General features: G+C 46.6%; 3 protein-coding genes across 4 annotated transcripts; 1 reads left to right on the forward strand and 2 right to left on the reverse strand.

The window, feature by feature from the left end:
* Nucleotides 1-2,082: 2,082 nt before the first annotated feature.
* Nucleotides 2,083-4,301, forward strand: LOC120660529. Its single transcript, XM_039939094.1, has 2 exons — nt 2,083-2,958; nt 3,687-4,301. The coding sequence occupies exon 1, from the start codon at nt 2,281-2,283 to the stop codon at nt 2,941-2,943; it is 663 nt and encodes a 220-aa protein (XP_039795028.1). The 5' UTR covers nt 2,083-2,280; the 3' UTR covers nt 2,944-2,958; nt 3,687-4,301.
* Nucleotides 4,302-6,240: 1,939 nt separating this feature from the next.
* Nucleotides 6,241-11,640, reverse strand: LOC120660531 (enolase 1, chloroplastic-like). Its single transcript, XM_039939095.1, has 7 exons — nt 11,110-11,640; nt 8,085-8,392; nt 7,670-7,824; nt 7,264-7,581; nt 6,827-6,973; nt 6,684-6,734; nt 6,241-6,569 (listed from the first exon to the last, which is right to left on the reverse strand). The coding sequence occupies exons 1-7, from the start codon at nt 11,493-11,495 to the stop codon at nt 6,504-6,506; spliced, it is 1,431 nt and encodes a 476-aa protein (XP_039795029.1). The 5' UTR covers nt 11,496-11,640; the 3' UTR covers nt 6,241-6,503.
* Nucleotides 11,641-14,084: 2,444 nt separating this feature from the next.
* Nucleotides 14,085-18,303, reverse strand: LOC120660532 (pentatricopeptide repeat-containing protein At1g52640, mitochondrial-like). 2 transcript variants are annotated; one of them, XR_005669640.1, is made up of 5 exons: nt 16,544-18,303; nt 15,957-16,010; nt 15,571-15,594; nt 15,442-15,484; nt 14,085-14,496 (listed from the first exon to the last, which is right to left on the reverse strand). XR_005669640.1 is itself a non-coding variant. In XM_039939096.1 (5 exons), the coding sequence occupies exons 1-5, from the start codon at nt 18,196-18,198 to the stop codon at nt 14,375-14,377; spliced, it is 1,383 nt and encodes a 460-aa protein (XP_039795030.1). In that variant the 5' UTR covers nt 18,199-18,227; the 3' UTR covers nt 14,085-14,374. The 2 variants fall into 2 exon arrangements, 1 of the variants encoding a protein (XP_039795030.1); XM_039939096.1 differs by having other exon boundaries at nt 17,059-18,227.
* Nucleotides 18,304-23,852: the final 5,549 nt, after the last annotated feature.

Here is a 23,852-nt window from a genome sequence, read left to right on the forward strand (position 1 = left end):
CCGGGCGTGCCAGAATGTGTTGTCGGTCGAAACCCACCGGCGAGCAGCGACAGGCAACACAAAGAGCCGGGAGGTTGCCGGGGCGCTGGCAGGCACTGCTCCCTCGTCGACGGCCCGCAATTCCAGCACACGCCGCGACTTGTGAAGACGCGGGGCGTGCCACCTGACCTATACCCAATCAGGAAGGTGCGGACGTGCTTGCAATGATTTACCTGCATACATAAACACGTGGAAACATAAGTCCGAGTCGTGGTCGGCTCCCCGGGACGACTCTTGCATCGGCTTTAAAGAGCCGATCGAGTCCCGATGTCAGATGAGATCTATTTGCATCCGGATATTGATGATTAAAGCGAATAACTGTAAAGCTGCTTCAATTAAATCTAATTAATCTAATCCACGACGGTAAGAGCTTCACTGCTAGATCGGAACATCCTACACGTGACTGGGCCTAATAAACGTAACAGATAACTGAACCATAACCCAAAACAGAGGCCTAAGAATAAGCAAGAGCCGATTCGCGGAACAATCCCTATTAAGGCTAAGATAAAGCATCTAGTACACCACCGGATCATCCAACCTGTTTGCAAGGCCTAATCTAGCAGATATTATGCCAACTCTTAAGAATAAAAGCAAACCGTAACAGATCAGATCTAATAAACATAAAAGAAGCAGGGTGTTGCCTTTAAACAGCTAACTCTATGCAACAAAAGCTAGTATAAGATGAAGACATGATCGCATAAAGACAACATGATATTCATAGATGATAAGCAATGAAGCACAATAGATCTATTAAAAGCCATGCTACGAACATCAAGATAACTAGTACTACTCGCCATCAAAAATGCTTCAGTACGAGTAATACCAAGGTAAAAGCAAGAACAACGCTGCCCTGATCGCGAAAAGCGATCAGGGCAGCATGGCGCTTACTTGGATGAAACCCTAGGATTAGGGGTGGCGATGTGCCGAGATTGTTGTTTGCGAGACGTGATGACGTTCCCTTCTTTTCATGAATAACATAGGGTACATATTTATAGTCCGGAGACTTGGAAAACAATCTAAACTAATCTTGTCCCGATCGGACTTTATCTCTAATCTAAATCTAAGGATACATGACCCATGTGGCCCAGGTGCTCACGCAGGAGCCGATTTACAAGCCTTTTTCAATCTTCTGCTTTAAGCCCATCTTGCTCTCGGCCCATAAATTAACCCTATCAATTTATGGCAATAACAGCCCCCTCCCCTCCACTGTCCTCCTCCCCTGCTACCTCCAGAGCGCCCTAGGGTGGCGCACGACCCTCCGCGCCGGGGAGCTCGAGCAGGCCTCGCATCGGAGGATGGCGGCGAGCGCGTGGCGGCCGGCTCCCCTGCTCCTCCATCCCTCCCCACTCGCCGGCGCTACTCCTGCATCCCCCTCGCGGGAGGCCCCTGCTCTCTCTGTCGGCGCGCCGGCCACGACCCTTGCCTTCTCCGCGCTCGCCGGCCGCCATCTTCCTCCCCACTCCCGCGCAGCCTCCCTTCCTGGCACCGGCGCCTCCCTCCCGTGCTCCCTGTGCCCCCATCCCCTGCTCGTGGGCGGCACGGACGGCGCGTGAGGAAAGGACGAGGGCGCGAACGGCGGCGGACCGGTGGCGCGGGCAGCAGCAGCTCCGCCCCGCCGGCCCCGGGAGGGAGGAGCAGGGGCGGCGCGCGGCTGGTCTGCCCCGCCACCCCCCGTCGTCGTCCCCGGCCTCGCCCTGAGCCCCTATTCCGGCGTCGCGGCGTGTTCGCTCAGATCTGGCGTCGGGTGGAGAGCCGCCTCGTGCTCGACCTCGGCCGCGGGGAGGAGGAGGGCGGCAGGGAAGGAGGAAGGAGGAAGAAGAAGATGACATGTGGGGCCCGCGAGTCAGTGATAGGATAGAGGGCCTTCAATGCAATATACGTATTCATATACACCTGCAGCTGGGCCCAAGTTGTCTTCATACGTATTCCGTGTCATTTTTGCGAGAAGCGAAAAATTGTAATGATATGTTTCGAAATAGACGAATAGTAATGGTGTTTCTCCGAACTTTGAAAATTGTAATGGTATGGATAAAAAACAAAAAAAACAGCAAGACGAACGGAGCGACGCCGCCGACGCCACCCCCCGCCACCTCCGAGGCCCGAGCCACCGCCACAGCACCCTCACCGCGCCGCAGATTTGGCCGGGGCCCGACGGCCACTTCTCCCTCCGGCCCTCCCTGTCCCATCCCACCAAACGAAACCCTAGCCGCCGCCAGAGCCGCTGGGGATGGGCGGCGGGTCATGGATGGCATGACGGCGGCTCCTCCTGATCCCAATCCCCCGACTTTCTTCCGTTGGTGCCTTGGCGGCATGGCCGCCGCCTTTGCCTCCGGCTCCGGCTCTGGCGCCGCCTCCGCTCGGGATACGGATGCGGCCGAGAGGGTATCGCGACTGGTGAAGGAGGTGGAGGACGATTGCGGCGACATCTCCGCCTCGCAGGAGGTCCTCCTCGCCCGCGTCCCCTTCCTCGGCGGCGGCGAGGAGGAGGAGGCAGAGGTGTTCAGCACACCTCCTCTTACACAGGGCCAGCAGAGCCAACAGAGCCAGCAGGGCCAAGGGGGGGTAGAAGAGGAGGAAGATGTCATCACCATGTGCTCCCTCCCGTTCCCCCAGCATTCCCCTTCTTCCCATTCCATTCCCTCTTCGGAGTCGGAGGACATGGAGGATCAGGCGCTGTCCGTCTCCAAGCCGCGGAAGCCTAGGGTTTGCACGAGGAAGGTGAGGGGCGCCAGGATCAGGACTCCAACACCTAGCCCAAGTCCCAGCCCTGACAATCGCGGCACCAGCACCGGTAGCATTGTTGACCCTCTCTACAGGGCCGTGCTCATGATCCCCACAACGCCTGCTCCACCCACCGCTGCCGAGGACCTCCTCGCGCTTGCTCGGAACCGCGGCATCTTCTAATCTGCCTGTTTCACGGTCAGTAAGCACCCCCCATATTGTACCGATCAATCCCTTATATTTTTGTCTAGACAATGTCTGTCATAATCCATGTGCTAATATTCTGTAAGTGGTTTCTATGCACCATATATTGGACAGGAGAAATCTAATCTTTTATGTTAATGTCGACATGCATTCTTTACCTGGGAAATATTGAAGCAAGGTATACTAGCATATTGAACATGTGCAAATGGCTGTATTTTGTTAGTTTGGCGCAAGGAAACTAACTAGTCATGAGCATTTCACCATTCATCTTCACTGATGCAGTGTGATGTTAGCACTAGAACATTGCGTGATATCAGTGCTGACTTCGATGCTTGAAGTTCAGATGACATATTTCCTTCTTGGTTGCCCTGAAACTGACAATCCTGGGACTAGCTCTGATACTAACTAGTTCAAAGAACTGTTATAGACTGATAGATCTTACACTAGCTGTTGGACGTCTCCGTTTCCTAGACTGACTGCCATGGCTGTGAAATAACTTTGTTTCTCTGTCTGTCTGTCTGATGTACTGCACTAGAAATGAATCCATCTGTTTCATAAGATAGCTTGGGCTCTGTATGACAGCAGGGGGAGCCTGGGATAGAGATGGAACTGAGGTGGCGTTTTTGTTCATAAAACTGTAATGAATGTTTCCAAATCATGCTAGCATTCATTGCAATGGGAATGAGCACAACCTGAGTTTGTTTTGTTTATCTCTGTAACAGTATGTATCGGACCACATCAGGATGTACGGATTGATGAACTGATCAGACAAACAAGGAGAAGGCTATGCATCGATCTATCATTCAAACAAGACAGTGCAAGATTCAAAGGAGGGCCACAGAGACCTGACAACATCAACAATGTGCTGATCGAGAAGCTGATTTGTGAAATCTCGGATCTTCAGTTCTACAGTTGATCAGGCATCCCCCAAGGAGTTTACCTAGCAGCTAATCATCAAAGATCCTTACGACCATTTGCCAGAGCATGGCACACCAGCAGCTAAGCACTTGGGCTGATGATAGAGCCTAGCTATCATGATTTGCTCCCTATCGCTATAACCAAATAACCAATCATGCCTTGCCTAAATAACATGTGTCAAGGGTTATGTTTCCCATTGCCATTGGGATGTATCTTTGTGAAGCTTGCTACGTTCTACACCAGGCTAGTTGGTAGATACTCAGTGTACGGTGGTTGGAGTGGTTCTGTGTAGCACTGTAGCTGCTCAAAACAGTGTATGGTGCTCACTAGCATATTTGTTCGCAGCATTCCGAATGCAATTCTCTCATATTAATTGTGTATTAACAATTGAATTATGTGGAATCCTCGATTGGTAGAAACGGTGGAGCGATTCCCTCGGTTCTAATTTGTGCGAGGTTTATATTACATCGTATGCTAAACTCACATCAACGAAACAATTATTAGTCTGCATATATTACATAGGGCTTTAGGCTGCAAGTACTACTTTAAAGTATGCGTTCTTCAGTAAGCTGAGGTCGATGCATACAACACATGTCTTAATTTGATGTTGTGCTCCATCAGTGTAGCAATACTGTAGCAATTTAGTGTCTAATTAGGCTCATTAGATTTGTCTTGTAATTTACAAGCAAACTATGCAATTAATTTTTTATTTTGTTTAGATTTAATACTCCATGCGTGTAAGATTCTGTGCAAATCACTCCAGGCGTGTAAGATGCGTGTAAGATTCCAAGCGTCGCTAAGCATTCGATGGGCATCGCAAGGCCCAACGAATTCCAGGTGATGTGGCCGGGCTGCCCACGCGCCTCCCCCGCCATACCCACGCGCCTCCCCCGCCACGAATGTTATCGGAGATAGGTCCGTTTTATTTTTTAAAAGTTATAATTTATAGGTCCCTATTTTTTAAAATATACGTAGCTTTTATTATGCATGACCAATAATTTGGATTTTGGAGTCCCAAAGATGAAGTAGCACATTCTCAGTTCTCACCTTGCATTAGTTGGATTTTTTTTTTGAACAGTACGCATATATATTAAGATGCAAGGAGACCATACAAGTACGCGTACATGGGCGAACACAGCAAAGGATACAGGGGAAACAACCCAACTACACAGAAGCCCCTAGAAACAAGGAGAAGAAACGCAAAGAAATCCTTTGAGGCCTCTGCATTCTCCAGGACCGCTGCCCATCGCCAGATTCCTCCGCCGCCGAAGTCACCGGAAGAAGCTCGTGATGGTAGCCGTCCGCCGCAGACCGAGACAAGCGCCATCGCACCAAGGCTTAGAAGTGAGCCGCAAAAGATGTCCGCCATAGATGGGAACACAAACACCGAGCAAGAACATCGGCCGGGGACGCACCCCACGCCATCTCGGCCCTGGATCTGAGCTCGTCGCCCGAAGCCACTGCAAAGAGTGGCCAGATCCACATACCTGTCAACCGCAGCACCCTCACCACTGCATCCCAAGAGCCGCGTCGTCGTCGACACCTTCGCCGCCGGAAAGCTGGACACCGACGGATGAACCCACCACAACCTCACAGGACAAACCAAGAAAAGGTACTGACCCGGCGCATCCTGGAGGAGCAAAATCCTCTCCGCCGCACCACCATCCCCGATGGCCAACGGAAGGAACAGCAGCCGCAAGGGAGAAAACACCACCACCTTCATCCGAACACGAACGAAATCGGCAGCTTCTCTCCCTCGGCAAACCCTAGACCTAGATACACACATACCTAGTCTATATACAGCCGCACGTCGATTCCCCAGCCTCCCTGCCTCTCCGACGCCATACTGGACGCTGGAGAGGAAAGGGGGCAGCGGAATCGCCGCCGGATTTGATGAGCCAACACACTACTGCCAAGCTATTATCTAACGGCATCGTTATTGCTGGTCTGGAAAATGTGCTGCAAGTCGAAATGTTTGATACTAGTTATTACCAGAATAGGTCATTCGCCCAAATTGTTTCAAGTTATTCCAACAGCAGTGGTCAGTTCCATTCTGTTCGCAACGGGCATATACTCCCTCCGTTTCAAATTATAAGTCATTCCAAAAATCTTGGAGAGTCAAACCATCTCAAAGTTTGACCAAAATTATAGAGAGAAACACAAAGATTTATGACATCAAATAAGTATACTATGAAAATATAGCTAACAAAGAATCTAATGATACTTAATTAATATCATAAATATTATTATCTTGTTATATAAATTTGGTCAAACTTGAAAATTTTTGACTCTCCAAGATTGTTGAAATAACTTATAATTTGGAACGGAGAGAGTATTAGCAGTCAGGCTAGCATTTCAAACATATAACTGTAAGTTTAGCGAAAACTGTGCAAATAAGATGCACTTGCGCAATTCATATGGTGCCTTTTTCTAGTTGATGCCAGTGCAGACGTTAAGGTTCATATAGAGATAATAACCCCGCAAGAAAACTGGGATGACTCATTGTGCATCGTACATGGATGAAGGGCACAACTTGCAACGGACCAACGGTTAGTGCTTTTATTTCTACTCGACAGTACAGCCAATTTACGCTCTGCTACATCCTGAAGCCTGTATAGTTCTTATGGCGACCTGAATGCTTCCCCAGCATAGCGCACGTTGCCTAGCTCCTCTTCGATCCGCAGAAGCTGTGCAGAAAAAGAATATAATTAAGATGATTCAAGCAAAACAATAGAGGAAAAAGAAAGTCTATAAAAATAGAAATATAACAAATGGAAGTAAAATCAGGAGGATGTTTTTACCTGATTGTATTTTGCCAGCCTCTCACTACGGCATGGAGCACCGGTTTTAATCTGATGAAACGTACAATTGGTTTCTGTTATGATCTCTGATGAACAGCAGCAGAAATATAATGTGACAGCTAGGGTTTCTGGTGGACTTTTACCTGCCCACTAGCTAAGCCAACGGCCAGGTCTGCAATGAAGTTATCTTCTGTTTCACCACTTCTGTGGCTGACCATCACACCCCAGCCAGCAGCTTTTGAATCAAGAGCAGCTTGAATTGATTCAGTGACAGAACCAATCTGGTTCACCTGGATTCAATATCAAAAAAGACGTTTAGTGTTGTAGTACAAGGTATCTCAATTCTCAACATAGATCTTGTTTGGCATGTCATAATGTTCTGCACTGGAAGGAAGCAAAAAATAAATGAAGGTAGATAATGCTTTACATCACATCCCTTTAGCCTATTTGTGAATAACAGTAGAAAGAAATTATATTTATCAGCTATATGCCTATATTACAATAAGGCTGCCACATCCTACACCGACTATGCTCACCAAATATGATAAAGGTATGAATATTCATTCAAAGACCACGTTACCTTCAGCAATAGAGCATTGCAAGCCTTCTTGTCAATAGCCTCCGCTATACGTTTTGGGTTTGTGACAAGTAAATCATCACCAACAATTTGGATATCAACTGATGACTGCAATGAAGCCCATGAGCTCCAGTCATCTTGATCAAAAGGGTCCTCAATTGATACAATAGGGAAGTCCTTGACGAAGTCTCTGTACAGATCACCCAGACGCTGGGCTGAAAGAACATGGGCTCCATCATTAGGCTGATTCTTGAAGTTCAGGTCATAGCCTCCATCCTTTGTAAGGAACTCTGACGCCGCAACATCCATTCCAATTTTTATCTGCATTAGGATCTCTTTTCAGTATTAAACAAAATAGAAAAGATCAGTTAAATAAAAGTCTAATGAAAATAGTTAAATGGTGTCACACCTTTCCAGTATAGCCTGCCTTCTCAATGGCATCCATAAGCAAGACAAGGCCCTCTCTGTTGTCTTGAACATTAGGAGCAAAGCCACCTTCATCTCCAACATTGCATGCATCTTGGCCATATTTTGCCTTAATAATGCCCTTCAGGGCATGGTAAACTGTAAATGAACAAGAATATTCCAGTGAGACTGGAGATAAAATTACCAGCTAATGGAAACAAGTAGAAGCAACTGTTCCCAATATATTTGTTTACTGATATAATAAAAATGACTATCAAAACTGTGTGTGACACAAAGCAACTGTTACCAGTTAGCATGTACGCTCAAATATTAAAGTGTAACATGCATAAAGTAGACAAATTAGTTACTAAAGTATACCTCCTTAATTCCTTATAGAAAAACACCAAAAGATCATTTACCTTCGCTCCCCATCCGAAAAGCCTCAGCAAATGAAGTTGCTCCGACGGGTAAGAGCATGAACTCCTGCATGGCTAGATTGTTGCCAGCATGGCTACCTCCATTTATTACATTGAAAGCTGGGACAGGCATGACAAGCTCCTTAATTCCTGCTAGCTCCTGAATATGTTTATACAGAGGAACTCCTTTTGCACCAGCGCCTGCCCTGCATACACTCAAGGAGACTCCAAGAATAGCATTGGCACCCAGCTTTGATTTGTTCGGAGTTCCATCAATGTCTAGCATGATTGCATCAACATCGCTCTGGTTCCTGATAAAATGTCAGGTGCAGTTTGCATTAGGTGTGACATAGCAACTATAAAGCCAAAGTTGGTAAATAATTATGTTGCAGCACCTTCCAACATGTAAGCATATATCTGCATACAAAATGTCTGCGGAAATAGCATCATATACTCTAATTGCCATTTTCTTTTATATCCCTTCTGATGGCAATGAAATGTAGACGTGTAGTTGGCAGTGCATAGCTTTGCTCCCTGTGTCCTTTTAGGTAATCTATACAATTTTATTACCATTAAAATTATGGGGAATGAAACTGACCAGAAATGGTGGTTTTACGTATCCACGACCACAAACATTTTATAACTTAGCATAAGTTGTAAACATCATTTGGATGCCAATAACTTTGGTAGTATACTAAAAAAATATATGGCAATTCGGTACCTGAGGAAATCATGCTCTCCGCATCATAGCATAAATAGCACAGAAGCTTCTAGACAAAACAGTCTTTGGACCTTACCATACTACCTGATTAGACAGTGCTGGATGCAGAACTTTTGTGATGGGTGTTCTAGCAAAAGATTATGAAGTTTTGAAGAGTCCACAGGTGCAAATGTGGCATTTAAGCTTATATATTAACCAAGAATGTGCATATTAGTGCACAGAACTTTTAGAAAGATTAAGATTAAGACTTTCCTATTAACATAGGCCTACACCAGGGGTCAGCATTGAGCCCTTATTTATTTGCTTTAGTGATGGATGAGGTCACAAGGGATATACAAGATGAGATCCCTTGGTGTATGCTCTTTGCTGATGATGTGGTGCTAGTTGACGAGAGTAGGGCAGGGGTTAATAGGAAGTTAGAGCTGTGGAGACGCACGTTAGAGTCGAAAGAGTTCAGACTTAGTAGGACCAAGACCGAGTACATGATGTGCGATTTCAGCGCGACTAGGCATGAGGGGGGAGACGTTAGTCTAGATGGACAAGTGGTGATCCAGAAGGATACTTTTCGGTATTTAGGATCGGTGCTACAAAAGGATGGCGACATTGATGAAGATGTTAGGCATAGAATTTCAGCTGGCTGGTTGAAATGGCGGCAAGCTTCTGGCATCCTTTGTGACAAGAGGGTGCCACAAAAGCTAAAAGGCAAATTCTATAGGACAGCAATTCGTCCGGCGATGCTATACGGTGCTGAATGTTGGCCTACAAAAAGGCGACATGTCCAGCAACTGAGTGTAGCAGAGATGCGGATGTTGCGGTGGTTTTGTGGGCACACAAGGAGGGATAGAGTCCGGAACGAAGTTATTCGGGATAGGGTCGGAGTGGCACCAATTGAGGAGAAACTTACCCAGCATCGGCTGAGATGGTTTAGACATGTCCAACGAATGCCTCCTGAGGCGCCGGTGCGTAATGGGGTTCTTGAGCGGGTCGATAATGTAAAGTGGGATAGAGGTAGACCTAAACTGACGTGGGATGAGTCGGTTAAGAGAGACCTTAAGGATTGGAATATCTCTAAAGAGATAGCTTTGGATAGGAGCGCTTGGAGACTAGCTATCAATGTGCCTGAACCTTGAACTTATTTCTTTCGGGTTTCATCTCTAGCCTACCCCAACTTGCTTGGGAAAAAAGGCTATGTTGTTGTTGTTGTTGTTAAGAGTTTAGCCGAAACCTCATGATACTAGATGCAACCCTGCAAACACATAGTGGTCGCTCAAGCTAGAATTGACTAACCCCATTCCACATGTGTGGTACTCAGATGCAAACATTGAAACATAAGTCAGAGAGTTACTCTGAAAGTTAACTAATCACGCAAAAAACAGTAACTGCACTAAAAAAGCAACAGAAGTTGCTCGATAATGTCTTGTTCAAATACTGTTATCATGCTTGCATGAGAAATGTTTCATGCAGCACCAGAAAATACCCTAAACACCAGAACAATTGTAGGTGAAGCACTCCAAGTCTTCAGTGACCGCAACTATATCAATACAAATTAGCATGTTACACTAAGTTAACATGCTAAGCCAAGGAACACCAAACTAATATTCTAACCTAATGGCAAACTGGATGTGTAGGATCAGTAGTAACAGCCACATGCGTTGAACAAATCCTATTACTAGTATGAAAGCAAGCTCAATAATATTCATGAATTGTCATAACCACCAGAAAAGTAGAAACAACTTCCATATTTACTTAACTAAAAAAAAAGTGTCTACTAGTTACTACCCAGTACTTTGTTTGTTATTAACAAACCCTTAAGAATCCACACACTGGTAAAGGTTCAGTGTCCCGCATCAAAAAGACCTAAACATCATGTAACATGTTATCCAGGACCTTAAGATTCTCCTCAACTGTTGCTCATGAATGCAGATAATAAAGTCCCAAAGCACCTAACTCATATATAGTCAAACAAACATGCTAATTTGCTCCAGCACCTACGCCGCGAAATTCCTGACTTATGTGAGTGAATGAAGTATGATATAAGTGAGCACTTCCACCAATTTCACCACATTCGCTTCTAATCCTTACGATTAAAGATAACCAGAAGATTGGACATCATTGTCAGATAGCAGTCGAACAAGTCACTGGTCAACCCATTAAACCACATGGACTGAGGCAGTTTGACCTTGCATCACAAACAAATGACACACTATGCTTCCCAACTACCCACTTCGCAGCATTCATACTGGTGATCAGATAGACGGATCCATCATTTGAACAGAAATCAACCTGAGTTATTGATCTCCAGCTCACCTCACATCGACGCCGACGAGCTTGGGCGCGATGACCTCGTTGATGTTGCGCACGGCTTGGAGCACGCCCTTCCCGCCGTACACAGCCTTGTCCCCGTCGCGGAGCTCGAGCGCCTCGTAGATCCCCGTGGACGCCCCGCTGGGCACCGCGGAGCGGTGGAGGCGGCCGTCGCCGGAGACGAGATCGACCTCGACGGTGGGGTTCCCGCGGCTGTCCACGATCTGCCTCGCGCGGATCGACCGCACCGCCTCCGCTCCCGCCGCCGCCTTGGCGGGCGTCGAAGCGGTGGAGAGCACCGCGCGGACCGCGACGGCGCGGCGCGACGGATTGGCCGCGGCGGGGAGGAGTGGCTTGGCGGAGGGGAGGAGGAGGTGGGGGTGGGCCATGTGTCGGAGGCGGAGGGTGCCGAGGCGGGAACTAGGAGGCTGCGGGGGTATGTTTATATGGCGGCGGTGACGACGGCGGCGGCGGCGGCGGCGGCGTGGGGGAGGTCGTCGCGGCTGTTGGTTGGGCGGAGGCGGCGAGGTGGCGAGGGGTTTCCGCGAATAAGTTTTTTGAAGGAGGCGGGGGTTGGTGGAGGCGACGAGCCGGAGGTGGCAGGCGGGGCCCGCGTGTCATCGAGGGGTTTGCCGCCTTGCTGGTCGTCTATGGTTAGGCTGACCACAGCGGAGGGAGGCAGAGGAAATTTGCTTCCTCCTTGTTTCCCACGCCCTCTCTGTCTATAGTGCCAAACAGTGTATCTACAGTGTCAAACAGTATATTTGCTCCTTCATTTGCTCCTTCCACTGTGGACGGTCTTAGACCAACTAACCTTCTGGGGTTAGTTGATCTGGAGCGGCCGGTGGAAATGCCGGGGCACGTGACCGGAGCATCTGCAGGTCGCCGGGCGCCGGAGCTCCGATGAGACGGCGAATCGTATTCTCTCTCTGTGCTCATGTATCGTTTGGAACAACTCCAGGATTTCTGGTTGGAACTTGGAACTAACAGTAGAAACCTGTCTCCAAATCAAAGTTTGTCGAGGAAGATAACATGGTAGCAACAGAAACTCTGTTGCAGTCTTGCAGAATGCCGCTTTGGTCGTGTTGAGCTTCTGTATTTGTAGGCTGGATCCCATTTGCACATGCTGTACTTGTAGGCAGCAGAGTTCAGACCTTGTGTGATCGTTCGTTCCACCGCCTAGGGCGAAGCTAGCCGAGAACCCCGCCGAGGTCTGCTTCATTGCATGATGGGGCCGACTTCATTGTGGAATAGTGCAAAACAATAATTTACCATTGATTTTGCAGAAAATCGTCAGGTCGAGCGACCCCGACGTCACCACACAGCTTCGCCCCACCGTCACCAGTTCTTTCATCTATAACCTAAAGCTTAATAAGTCAACACAGCCTGTGTGAGAGTCCAGGAGTTTTCTCAACATGTGAGGTCTTCCCCCGCAACTTAATAGGAGTTTTCTCAACATGTGTGAGGTCTTCCCCCACAGCTTAATAAGAGTCTTCTCAACATGTGTGAGCCCCCCCCCCCCCAACTTAATATTTTTTTAATACGTCAACACCAGGTGGGGTAAAATTCCACCTTCCGCAGCTTGATATTTTTTTTTAGTAAAATGCACTGTGGGTACATGAATTTGTAGTGCTGTGTCAAATAGGTCCATAAACTTAGAAACCGGACATCTAGCCCCTCGAACTTGCGAACCCGTTCACCCCAGGTCCAGTCTGGTTTTGCATGGCTTGCATGGCACTGTGCGCCCGCGATTTGCTACAATAAACCCGGATTTACTACAGTTACCGCGGTTTTGTTTTTCCTTTTCTAATTTATTTCGGCTGAATCTTTGAAAAATCATAACTCTTCGATACAACATCGGATGAAGATGATTTTTATATGAAAATTGTAGCCCTCGACGAGATCTACAACTTTCTAGTTTTGAGTTTTTTCATTTGATGAAGTTAAGTTGCCCAAAAAAATTATACAAAAGTACAGTACCATAATAATCACGTACTTCTGCTTGTCGCACTAGAAAATTAATATATTTTTTGTTTGTTGTCAAATGAAGACACTTGTATACTAAAATTTTAGTACTCTAAAAGATCTAGATTCTTAGAGTTTTAAGTTTTTATATTTGAAGTTGTTAAAATGTCGATAAAACAGTATAAAGCAGCATATTAAGAACTGTTTTATCGATATTTTAACAACTTCAAATATAAAAACTTAAAACTCTAAGAATCTAGATCTTTTAGAGTACTAAAATTTTAGTATACAAGTGTCTTCATTTGACAACAAATAGAAAAATATATTAATTTTCTAGTGCGACAAGCAGAAGTACGTGATTATTATGGTGCTGTACTTTTGTATAATTTTTTTGGGCAACTTAACTTCATCAAATGAAAAAACTCAAAACTAGAAAGTTGTAGATCTCGTCGAGGGCTACAATTTTCATATAAAAATCATCTTCATCCGATGTTGTATCGAAGAGTTATGATTTTTCAAAAATTCAGTCGAAATAAATTAGAAAAGAAAAAACAAAACCGCGGTAACTGTAGCAATCCGGGTTTACTGTAGCAAATCGCGGGCGCACAGTGCCATGCAAGCCATGCAAAACCGGACTGGACCTGGGATGAATGAGTTCGCAAGTTCGAGGGGCTAGATGTCCAGTTTCTAAGTTTATGGACCTATTTGACACAGCACTACAAGTTCATGTACCCACAGTGCATTTTACTTTTTTTTTTAATACGTCAACACCACGTGGGATAAATTTCCTCCTTCAGTGCACCTTCAAATTCTGCTAGAAAATCAGAGACAGATGCGTTGACTGAGGGATGTAAGATTTTTTATCACTGTTTTACAGATCTATACATGTTTACAGTGATTCAATTGAACAAAAACGGAGAAACAGTCTGAGTTATCAGCTTATTAAGAAGCAGCAGCCTTTACTAACTCACACTGGGATTAAGCGTCAGCACCGCCCAGCATCAAACCTGTTGTAAAAAGGAATACATTTCGCACATCACCTTATCATCAACAACTAGAAAACCAAACAAATAGTTGGTGAGTGGTCACAGGGGGGAAAACACCAAGGAATTTGCACAAATATAGAGAGCTGAGTGCCCAAACTATGGATACAGTATTTCATAAGATGGCTCCAGTCTACATAGCTGACAGTACACTCATGCTGTGGATATGGTCCATGGAAGACAATGAATTACTCATAACTCTAAAAATCTGTCACAAAGTGTTCAAGTTTTCACTTGCCAGTATCTGGATCACAGCCAAGTTAAGCAGAATCAGCAGGCTTCGCCTCATCAGGCTTCTTGGCAGGCATCTCCGTGCCCATCTCAGCTTTCAGATCATTGATGCTCTGCTCCAGCTCGTCGATCTTGGTTCCCATTTCATCTAGTGCAATGTAGTTAAAGAAAACAGTGCACGAGTGTAGATATAGCTCATGAATAAATAGATTTACAGTAGCTCCTATCATTCCCGATGTCAAATTCACAAATAATTGATTCAAATTGTCAATAAGTTAAATGGTAAAGATGGTACATTTTTATCTTACTATGATAGTGCGATGAAGAAACAATCACGGATTCTTGATGGTGTGATAAAGCAACAATCAGGAATTCGAGATTACTACAAGAGTATGTCAGTGATACCTTAATAATAGCTTCATTTAACCATAAATTCAGTTTCTCTTGAATACAATGGTAACTGCAGTTTCATAAGTCAAGCTGAAATACTTACACCAGCAGATTTACTTCGATTCTAATCGCATGTTTCGATTCTGCAGATAGCTAGGCGAAAGGAAATTGTAAGAATGATTCTTTAGCATGTCCCAGACTTTTGCTTTAGTCTTTTATATGTCATAAAAAACTAACCTAAGAATAGCTTAACCAAAATACAACTACCAAATTCCTTATTTTCTATCCAAGAAAACAATAACAAAGGGGCGAGAGTTTTAAAAGGAAACATCAATTCAAACTAGGCATCAAACTTGGTTACGGCAAAGCAGATTTTCTTGAATTCCAACAAGAATATTGTATGGATAGTGGCGAATTTTATATGCATGTATACGTGGTTTGTTTATGCTTCACATTGAATAGTTAAATCACACAACAAGATTGCACAAACACACTCAAAAAAAGAAATGCACATAATGTTTTCCTGCATATATCAGCATCTGAAAAGCCTAATGGCATCATAAAAAAAAATACGGCATCAGATATTTCTATATCAGAAACAAACAATATCTGTATCATAAAAGACTACAATGTCAGAGACATTTTCACATTTTCTTTGAAAAGAAGAACAGAATGAAAATATTGAATTGGTTGCAGATAAGGATATTCTTTGACACAATGTTCTGCGACATGGACTCAAACCTTGTTTGCTGCAATATTCAGCATTCGAGTGAGTGGGAAATGATGGTAAATTATTTGGAGGAGATGGTTAATAAAAACATCCAAAGGCACTCACCATTTGTCCAAGGAGATTTTGCACCTGAAACAGAAAGCATGCGATCAGCAATTACAGATTCCTCGTTCTTCAAAAGCAAACTACAACTTTTCGGCAACACAAAACCAGAATTTAACACAAATACTATATTCTTTGTCTTTAATATTTCAATAGTCTGATTCCTCTTCTTATCTAACCAGTCCAAAGTCCAAACTGCATTGCAACTAAATGATACTGGAAGTAGTACAACTTGTATGCTGAATAAAGCATGTCCAATGTTTGTTCAAGAGATATTGATTCTTATGTTTTATCCTACAACTGTGCCATGGAACAGTAAACTTATCTATATAAATAATGCATGTTAACAGATCTTACAATGCATGACAGGATACAGAATCAGAACTTACAAATGCAGTCATATCTGCTGGGTTCTGTGATGACGGCTCTGAATCCATGTTAGTCTGCAATGGCAAGATCAGAAAATGGGTGAACTAACAACAATATACTGTACCAGATTTGCATTTAAATCAAAATAAGCTCAGGCTGGTGTTACATAGCATTAGGATAGCTCGTGGATTTCCACTTTCATGCCAGCAAACGTAAAATGACTGAAAATAATGAAATGCATGTTCGGCTATAATTTTATTAGACAAGTTCAAGAATTACAAATTGATCAAATATGAAACACCCTAGAGAATACAGAATACAGAATCGTCATAATTATGGAATCAGTCAAGCATCCTAACAGAAAAGTGCATAACAAAAGTCAAATCAGTGCAAGGGGAAAATGTAAATATACTCTAGAAAATACCAAATAAGAAATTGCAGAGCCAAGTTATGAGTGCCATTCATTAATGGGATCACTGGAACTGTTGTACACATTAAACCTCCCCAAATAAGGTGTATTGTATGAATTTTATTACCTAACTTAAACGCCAGGGAGGGAACCAGGAAAACAAATTATGGAAGACATAGACAAATAAGTAGGCCCTACATTTTTACTCTTCAGTCTCCTATTTTCCATTTCTCCCTCCACTGACTCTCATCAAGGTCAACACCAGAGAATTCATGGTCACTATTCATATTTCTAGTTTCTTCTGCTCTCTTACTGCACATGATACTTGCCAAATCTTGTATTGTGCAGGAAGTGCTCTGTCTCATCCTATCAGTGAGCATCCCGAGATCATCTCGCAGCCCAAGCCTGAGCAGCCTATCCCTCAGCACTTGACAAGTAGCCTGGTAAGGTGGGATACCCTCATCCACCATCCTCAAAAAGTAGCTGCAGGCCTCCTCTGCTCTACCCTTCTTGCAAGATAGCCCATGAATCATGACAGCATAAGTTGCTGCCCCAGGATGGAAACCACGTTTTTCCATTCCATCCCAAACCTCAATTGCCCTATCAACTCTTCCTACAGAAACCAACATTTTCAGAATCATGTTGTAAGAGTGCCGGTCAGGCAGACATGAGTCTTCATCCATCCTTGAAATAAGACGTAGCGCCTTGTTCACCTCTTTCAGCTTACAATGTGCATTAAGCAGAGTGTTGTAGCTCCAAATATCAGGCATTTGCCCACGGGTTGCCATCTCATTAAGGATATTATAAGCCTCATCAACCTCTCCCAACTCGCACAGTAACTGGATGATAGCATTATATGTGAATACATTTGGTGTCAGGTCATGTATACGCATCCTATCTAGCACACGAAGAGCAGCACGAGCATCCTTTGAAGCGCATGCAGAACGAAGGAACGGGCCATAAGTGGCAGCATCAGGAACAAGCTTATGGCGGTGTTGCATGTCTTTTAGCTGTACATGTGCAAGAGCGACATCCCCTCCTCGACACAAGGCATCAATCAATGCGTTATATGCGGGCACATCAGGCACAATGCCTCTCTCAATCATTTCGCAAAACAGCTTACGCGCATTCTCCGGCTTTGTGACCACAGCCCAGCCAGAGATGAGGATGGTGTAGGTTTTTGCCGAGAGACCGAACTGTGTTGCTGAATCCCTAAAGAAGGCCTCGGCATGCTCTACCAGGCCATTATGCGACAACGCAAAGAGCAGGGAGTGGAGATCGGCGACTGTTGGCGGGAACCCGAACCCCTCCATGGAAGAGAAAGCCCGGATGGCGTCGTCGGGGAGGCCGGCACGGGCGTACGCGCGGAACAGCAGCGGGAACAGGTCCCGCGAGAGCGCGGAGCGCGGGAGGTCGGAGAGCAGGGAGCGCAGCAGCGGGAAGAGCCGCGCGCCCGCGAGCGAGCCGGCAAGGACGAGGAGCGAGTCCGGGAGGTGGGTGAAGCCCGGCACCGCGGCGGCGAAGAGGAAGAACCGGAGCGAGGGCACGGGCAGGTTGCGGCAGCGGCGGAGGACGGCGGCCGCCGCCGCAGGGGTGAGGCGGGGTACGAAGCCGTGGAGCGCTGCGCGGAGGTCGTGCCGCGGGCCGCGGAAGTCGCTCAGCACGCGGCAGAGCGCGCCGACGAGCTGTGGGTCCGGGTCGGGGCTGGGGCCTGGGTCAGGGCGTGGATTCGGCTGTCCGGGCGGTGCGGAGCAGAGGCCGCGCCCGCGCAGGAGGAGGTGGGCGCGCGGGCAGCGCGGCGGGAGGCGGCGAGGCAAGGCCGCGGCGAGCAGCCTGGCTGCAGCAGATTGCATCTCGCGCGACGTGCAGCGCGGGTGGGGGGCTGGGCAGGGGGAGCAGATTTCGCTAGTGACGTGAGGGCGCACCGGAGGAAACGAAACACACGGGAGAAGCGAGGGGGCTTACCGGAGACGCAGCGGGTCGTGGAGGAGGCTGGGCTCGGCGGCGGGCGGCGGGCGGCGGGCGGCAGGCGGCGGATTCGGAGGCGAGGAGATGAGATCGCGGTGGGCGTCTCCGGTGCAAACGTGGGGAGGAGAGCGGAGGGCCGAGGAACAGAGAAAGGGGTGAGCGTGTTGGAATTTGGGAAAGGGGCTGGAGGCGTGTCGATGACGAGCCGGACTAGGGCCCGTTTAGTTCCAAAAACAAAAAAAATTGGATGTCAAATCGACACTTTGATCAGATATCGGGAAAGTTTTTCGGACACTAATTAAAAAACTAATTTCAGAACTCACTTGGAAACCGCGAGACGAATCTTTTGAGGCCTTTGACCGCATCATTAGCACATATGGGTTACTGTAGCACTTATGACTAATTATGCACTAATTATGCTCGAAAGATTTGTCTCGTCGTGTACATACTAACTGTGTAATTAGTTTTATTATTTAATTACATTTATTGCTTCTTACATGTGTTCAAAGGGAAGGTGAAAATTTTTGGGAGAAAATTTTTGGGAACTAAACGGCCCCCTACTCCTGGGAATCGATTGGACTAGATCCAAATCCAATTGCATTTTGGCCCATGGATTTAAGTGGATTTGGACTTCGTTGGATATGGATATCCACTTGTTTATATAATTTAGGATTGGACTCTATTGGATTAAAAAAAAAGTCCAAATCCTGTTGGATTGAGGACGGGGGCGCTACTCTTGGAGCCTCTCCCCCGTTGCACGCCGCCGCACGGAGCACTTCGGCCTCACCGCCGACGGGTGGGGTGGGGGTGGGGGAGGAGGCCGCGCATCACTGCGCCTCGCCGCCAACGCCGGGATCCCGCACTCCAACCCGCAGCGCTCGTCTCCTGGACCGGCGCCTTCGCCCTCGGCGTCGCCGTCTACGCCGTCCACCGCCACGCCTCTGCGCTTGCCTCCCACATCAAGTCCCTCCCCACGACGTGAGCACCCCCTCCTCTCCTCGGCTCCTCCCTCTTCATTTGTCTCTCGCCCACTCTAAGATGGGTACCGATTCCTTGTGTTCTTGCCGCGCTGGCCAGCTTCTCCCCGGAATTAGCAGCAGCTTTTGTGTTCTCGTTTGTCTTCCAACGGCACTCCCCACCAGAGTACTTCATGGCCTCGTCCTCGCCATCCAACCCGGCGTCGCCGCAGCCGCCGCCCCTGCTGCTGCCACCGCCGGAGCCCGCGCCTCCGCCGCCGCCGCCGGAGGGCGGGCCCAGGCCGAGCACCACCGTCGCCGACAGCGTCCGCCGCCTTCTCAGGTCCGGAGAGGCGCTCATCCGCGCCGTGTTCCGGGCACCTCCGCCCACCCGCGCCCTCATCTGCAGCAGCACCTTCACAGCCACCAGCCGCGGCATCACAGCCCTGTATGCTCATGCTCCCCCGCTGCGCTCTTTCTTGGGAATTTCATGATCCGTGAAACCGAGTCCGGGTGTTTAGTGATTTGCATTGATGTTCAAGCTCCACTGATGTTCGTGACTTCATGCTGCCGACTAAATGCATAGTATATAGTATGTTCAGGGTGTAGCCGTGCAGGGTATCTGCCACACCTCAAGTTTGTTGTTGTAACCTTGAATGAATGCTTTGAGAGCTTTGAGTAGTCGTATCCTATTGCTACGGTTATCTTGAATTTTTGATTTGTGATGAGATATGTGAGCAATATATCTGTGCATACCAAAGTTAGTTTGGGCTGCAGGCCACTAGTGGTTGATTTGGATTGATTGGATGGATAATATGTATATGAGGTTGGATTGGACAGGATTGGATGGTGAGAACTGTCTAGTAGGATTGGACTGGATGATAGGATCACATTAATTGGATGTTAATTGGATATTGCTAGTTGGATTTTGGATGACAATCCATTCCCAGGAGTAAGCGGGCCCGGGTCGGTGCTGTCCTGCCGAAAGCGAGCCAGGGTTTCGAATTTTGGGACAGTTTAGTTCCCAAAATTTTTTGGGTGAAACTTTTTGGACAACATTTGACCACTAATTAGAAGTATTAAACATAGACAAATTATAAAACTAATTACATGAATGGACGGAAAATCATGAGACAAATCTATTAAGACTAATTAATCCATCATTAGAGATTGGTTACTGTAGCACGACATTGTCCAATCATGATCCAATAAGACTTAAAAGATTCGTCTCGCAATTTCACCCGGGGGTTGTGGAATGGGTTTTGTCAGTTATTCATATTTAATACTTCTAATTAGTGGTCAAACATTATTAGTTACTGTAGCACCCAAAATTTTTTGGAAACTAAACGGCTCTTTGTTGGAGGCAGAACAACGAGTGGGTACAGAGTGTTGTCTTGTTTGGCTTTGCAAGAATCCTAGCGCACACATTTCTCGAAAAGAGAATCTCGCATGCATGATGTACTAAATAAATTCAATTTGTAAATTTTTTTAGGAATGGGTGTAACTTTTCGCGACGAATCTAATGACTGTAATTAATTGATAATTAACTACAGTTATGTTATAGTAACCACCCTCTAATCACGCGATCAAATGTCTTTTTAGATTCTCCAGGGTCACTAGCGCTAGAGTTCTGAAGTTGGTTTTGTAAACTGATTTTGTTTGACACCGTAATTAGTAGTTAAAATTATTACTGTTCCTAGAGCGCTACAATTCTCAGCACAACCAACACAAGGTGTGTAATGGGCGAGAGTACCTACAGGTGGGCCACATGTCGTCATGTGGGGCATTGCTGATATGATTTTTTTCGAGTGGAAGGCATTGCTGATATGAGGGCCGCCTCGCCAGAACCATCAGGCCCGGCCCATGTTTGGCCAATCCCCAGGACGGGACGCCCGCCCGGCCGGGGAGCTCGCTAGTCGCCCGCAGCGCCGCTGTGCCCTGTCCACTGTGTGCCTGTGCGGCTGACGCCTGTCGCCCTGTCGGTGCGCCGGCCCGGCACGCAGCGGCCGGCGCGGCGCAAGAACGTGCGGCCGGTCGATCAATTTCTGCACAGAAGTGGGGGCCACGACGCGACGCTCCCGGCCACGAGCTCGGCTGTGTTTATTTTTTGAAAAATTTTAGATTTGGATACTGTATCACTTTTGTTGTTATTTGATAATTAATATCTAATCATAGACTAATTAAGTTTAAAAAACTCATCTCGTCATTTACAGTTAAACTATATAATTAATTTTTTTTTTCAATTATATTTAATGTTTTATGCACGTGTCGGAAGATTCGATGTTATGGTACCGTAGAAAAAATTTTGAAAACTAAACCGAGCCTATAAATAAACTGCGGAACCCCGCCGTGGTGCCCAGCAGCATTATTACATTTTTTTTCTGCGATTGAGCATTATTCCATCTGAAGCAATAAAGACACGTCTGGTACATATTGCGCAGGACGGCTGCAAACCTGCCGTTGCCAGTTGATTGGATCCCAGTTCTTTTGTTTTTCAGTTGGCTTTGCTCGTGTTTTATGGTGTGCACGTATCTGCTCATCCTTTTTAATCTCTGTATACATGACACTAGAGAAAACAGATCTAGAGTATTAGACAAATGAAATCAAGTCAATAAAAGTTTGCGGTGTTCATCAAACGGTACAATAATTTATCTTCTGGATTAATAAGGCGACGACGTGCAAGAAAAAAAATCATGCATAACTGTTCGTAATGTCTCGCTCTTGCTTAAGGTTTGTTGCCTAAAGACGTCGTGTTTGGTTGAATGTCATGTACACATATTTTATGGAGCTTAACGCTCAATTTAATCTCCATGCATTATTGTACACCTATTTTTCGAAATCTTGGCGCAGGTTAGGTATTCTGTTTAATTTAAGTATAGCCATTTAGTTAATTAATTGCTTGTAGGGGTGTGGACGGCGCGGGCGTCGAGGCCGCAGTGAGCGGAGCCGCCACCCGCAAGTGGAGGTCGAGATGGCAGCGGGCGCGAGGCAACGACGGTCGGAGGTGTCCGTGGCCGTCTCTTCCCCAACTCCGACGTGCTAGAGAATACATTAGGCAAATGTCCTTTGACATATTTGTTTGTGGTGACAACCTAAGGTTAGTTCGGATACTAGAGATAGATTGTAGATGTAACAAACTCTTGTATAGATATTTGTACCGAACCAATCTAGAGTTGTTGTAAGCCACGCCAAGGGCTCTTCTTGGCTCATATAAATATACACATGCGGCCTCCTACAGGAGGTGAGAACGCTTACTAAATCCTGGTTGCTTTCATGGTAATCAGAGCTAGATCTCCTCAATACATCTAGACATGTCAAGTTCCTCTGCATCAAGTTTCTCTGCGCTGACTCCCATTGGGCTTCCGATGACGGAGAAACTTACGAAGACCAACTACCTTCTATGGAAGGTGCAAGTTCTCCCTGCTGTGCATGCTGCACAGCTTGAGGGATATCTTGATGGGACGGTCCAAGCTCCGCCCACACACAATGAAGAGAAGGACAAGGATGGCAAGCCCATCCTGACTCCAAATCCGGCGTACACCACATGGGTGACGCGTGATCAGCAACTCATGAGCTATCTGCTCTCATCCATGTCCAAGGATGTGCTTGCGCAGGTGGCGACAACGAAGACTGCAGCACAAGTTTGGAGTACTCTGGAGGAGATATATGCTTCCCAGACTCGCGCACGGGCTGTTAATACCCGTATTGCGCTTGCAACAGCAAAGAAGGGAGCCACGTCCGTGGCTGAGTATGTTAGCAAGATGAAGGCGCTTGGAGATGAGATGGCATCTGCAGGCAAGGCGCTGGATGAAGAAGAACTGGTACACTACATCCTGACTGGGATAGATGACATGGAGTATAATCCTGTTGTCTCTGCTGTCTTGGCAAGATTGGAGGCCATCACAGTGAACGAGCTACTCGTTCAGCTTTAGAGTTTTGAACAACGCCTCAACATGTTCCAAGGGGGATCCCAACCCTCTGCAAACTCTGCGTATCGCAGAGGTCGTGGTAGTGGAAACTAACGAGGCAAAGGAAGAAGCAACAGTGGAGGCCGAGGATCTGGTGGTCGAGGCAAAAACAACACTTGTGGTCATGGCAGATCCAATAATGGTGGTACACGATCCAACACCGGCCCCAAATGTCAGGTGTGTTTCAAACCCAACCACACAGCAGCTGAATGTTGGCATCGTTTCGATGAAGATTATGTGCCGGATGAGAGGCTTGTTGCTGCTGCTACTGCATCATATGGTGTAGATACAAACTGGTACACGTATACTGGAGCTACAGATCATGTCACCAGCAACCTCGGTCAACTACAGATGAAGGAGAAGTACACCGGCAATGATCAGATTCACACCGCCAATGGAGCAGGTATGAGTATTAGTCATGTCGGTCATAGTGTTTTTCCCTCCAACTCTCATGATCTACATCTTAAAAATATTCTGCACGTTCCTGATGCCAAGAAAAATCTGGTCTCAGTTCATCGCTTTACTTCTGATAACCAAGCTTACCTTGAGTTTCATCCAAATTATTTTCTTGTCAAAGATCAAGCGACGAAGCAAACTTTGCTGCACGGCAGATGT

Source organism: Panicum virgatum, chromosome 2N (assembly GCF_016808335.1).
Source record: "Panicum virgatum strain AP13 chromosome 2N, P.virgatum_v5, whole genome shotgun sequence".
Classification (NCBI taxonomy): Eukaryota; Viridiplantae; Streptophyta; class Magnoliopsida; order Poales; family Poaceae; genus Panicum; species Panicum virgatum.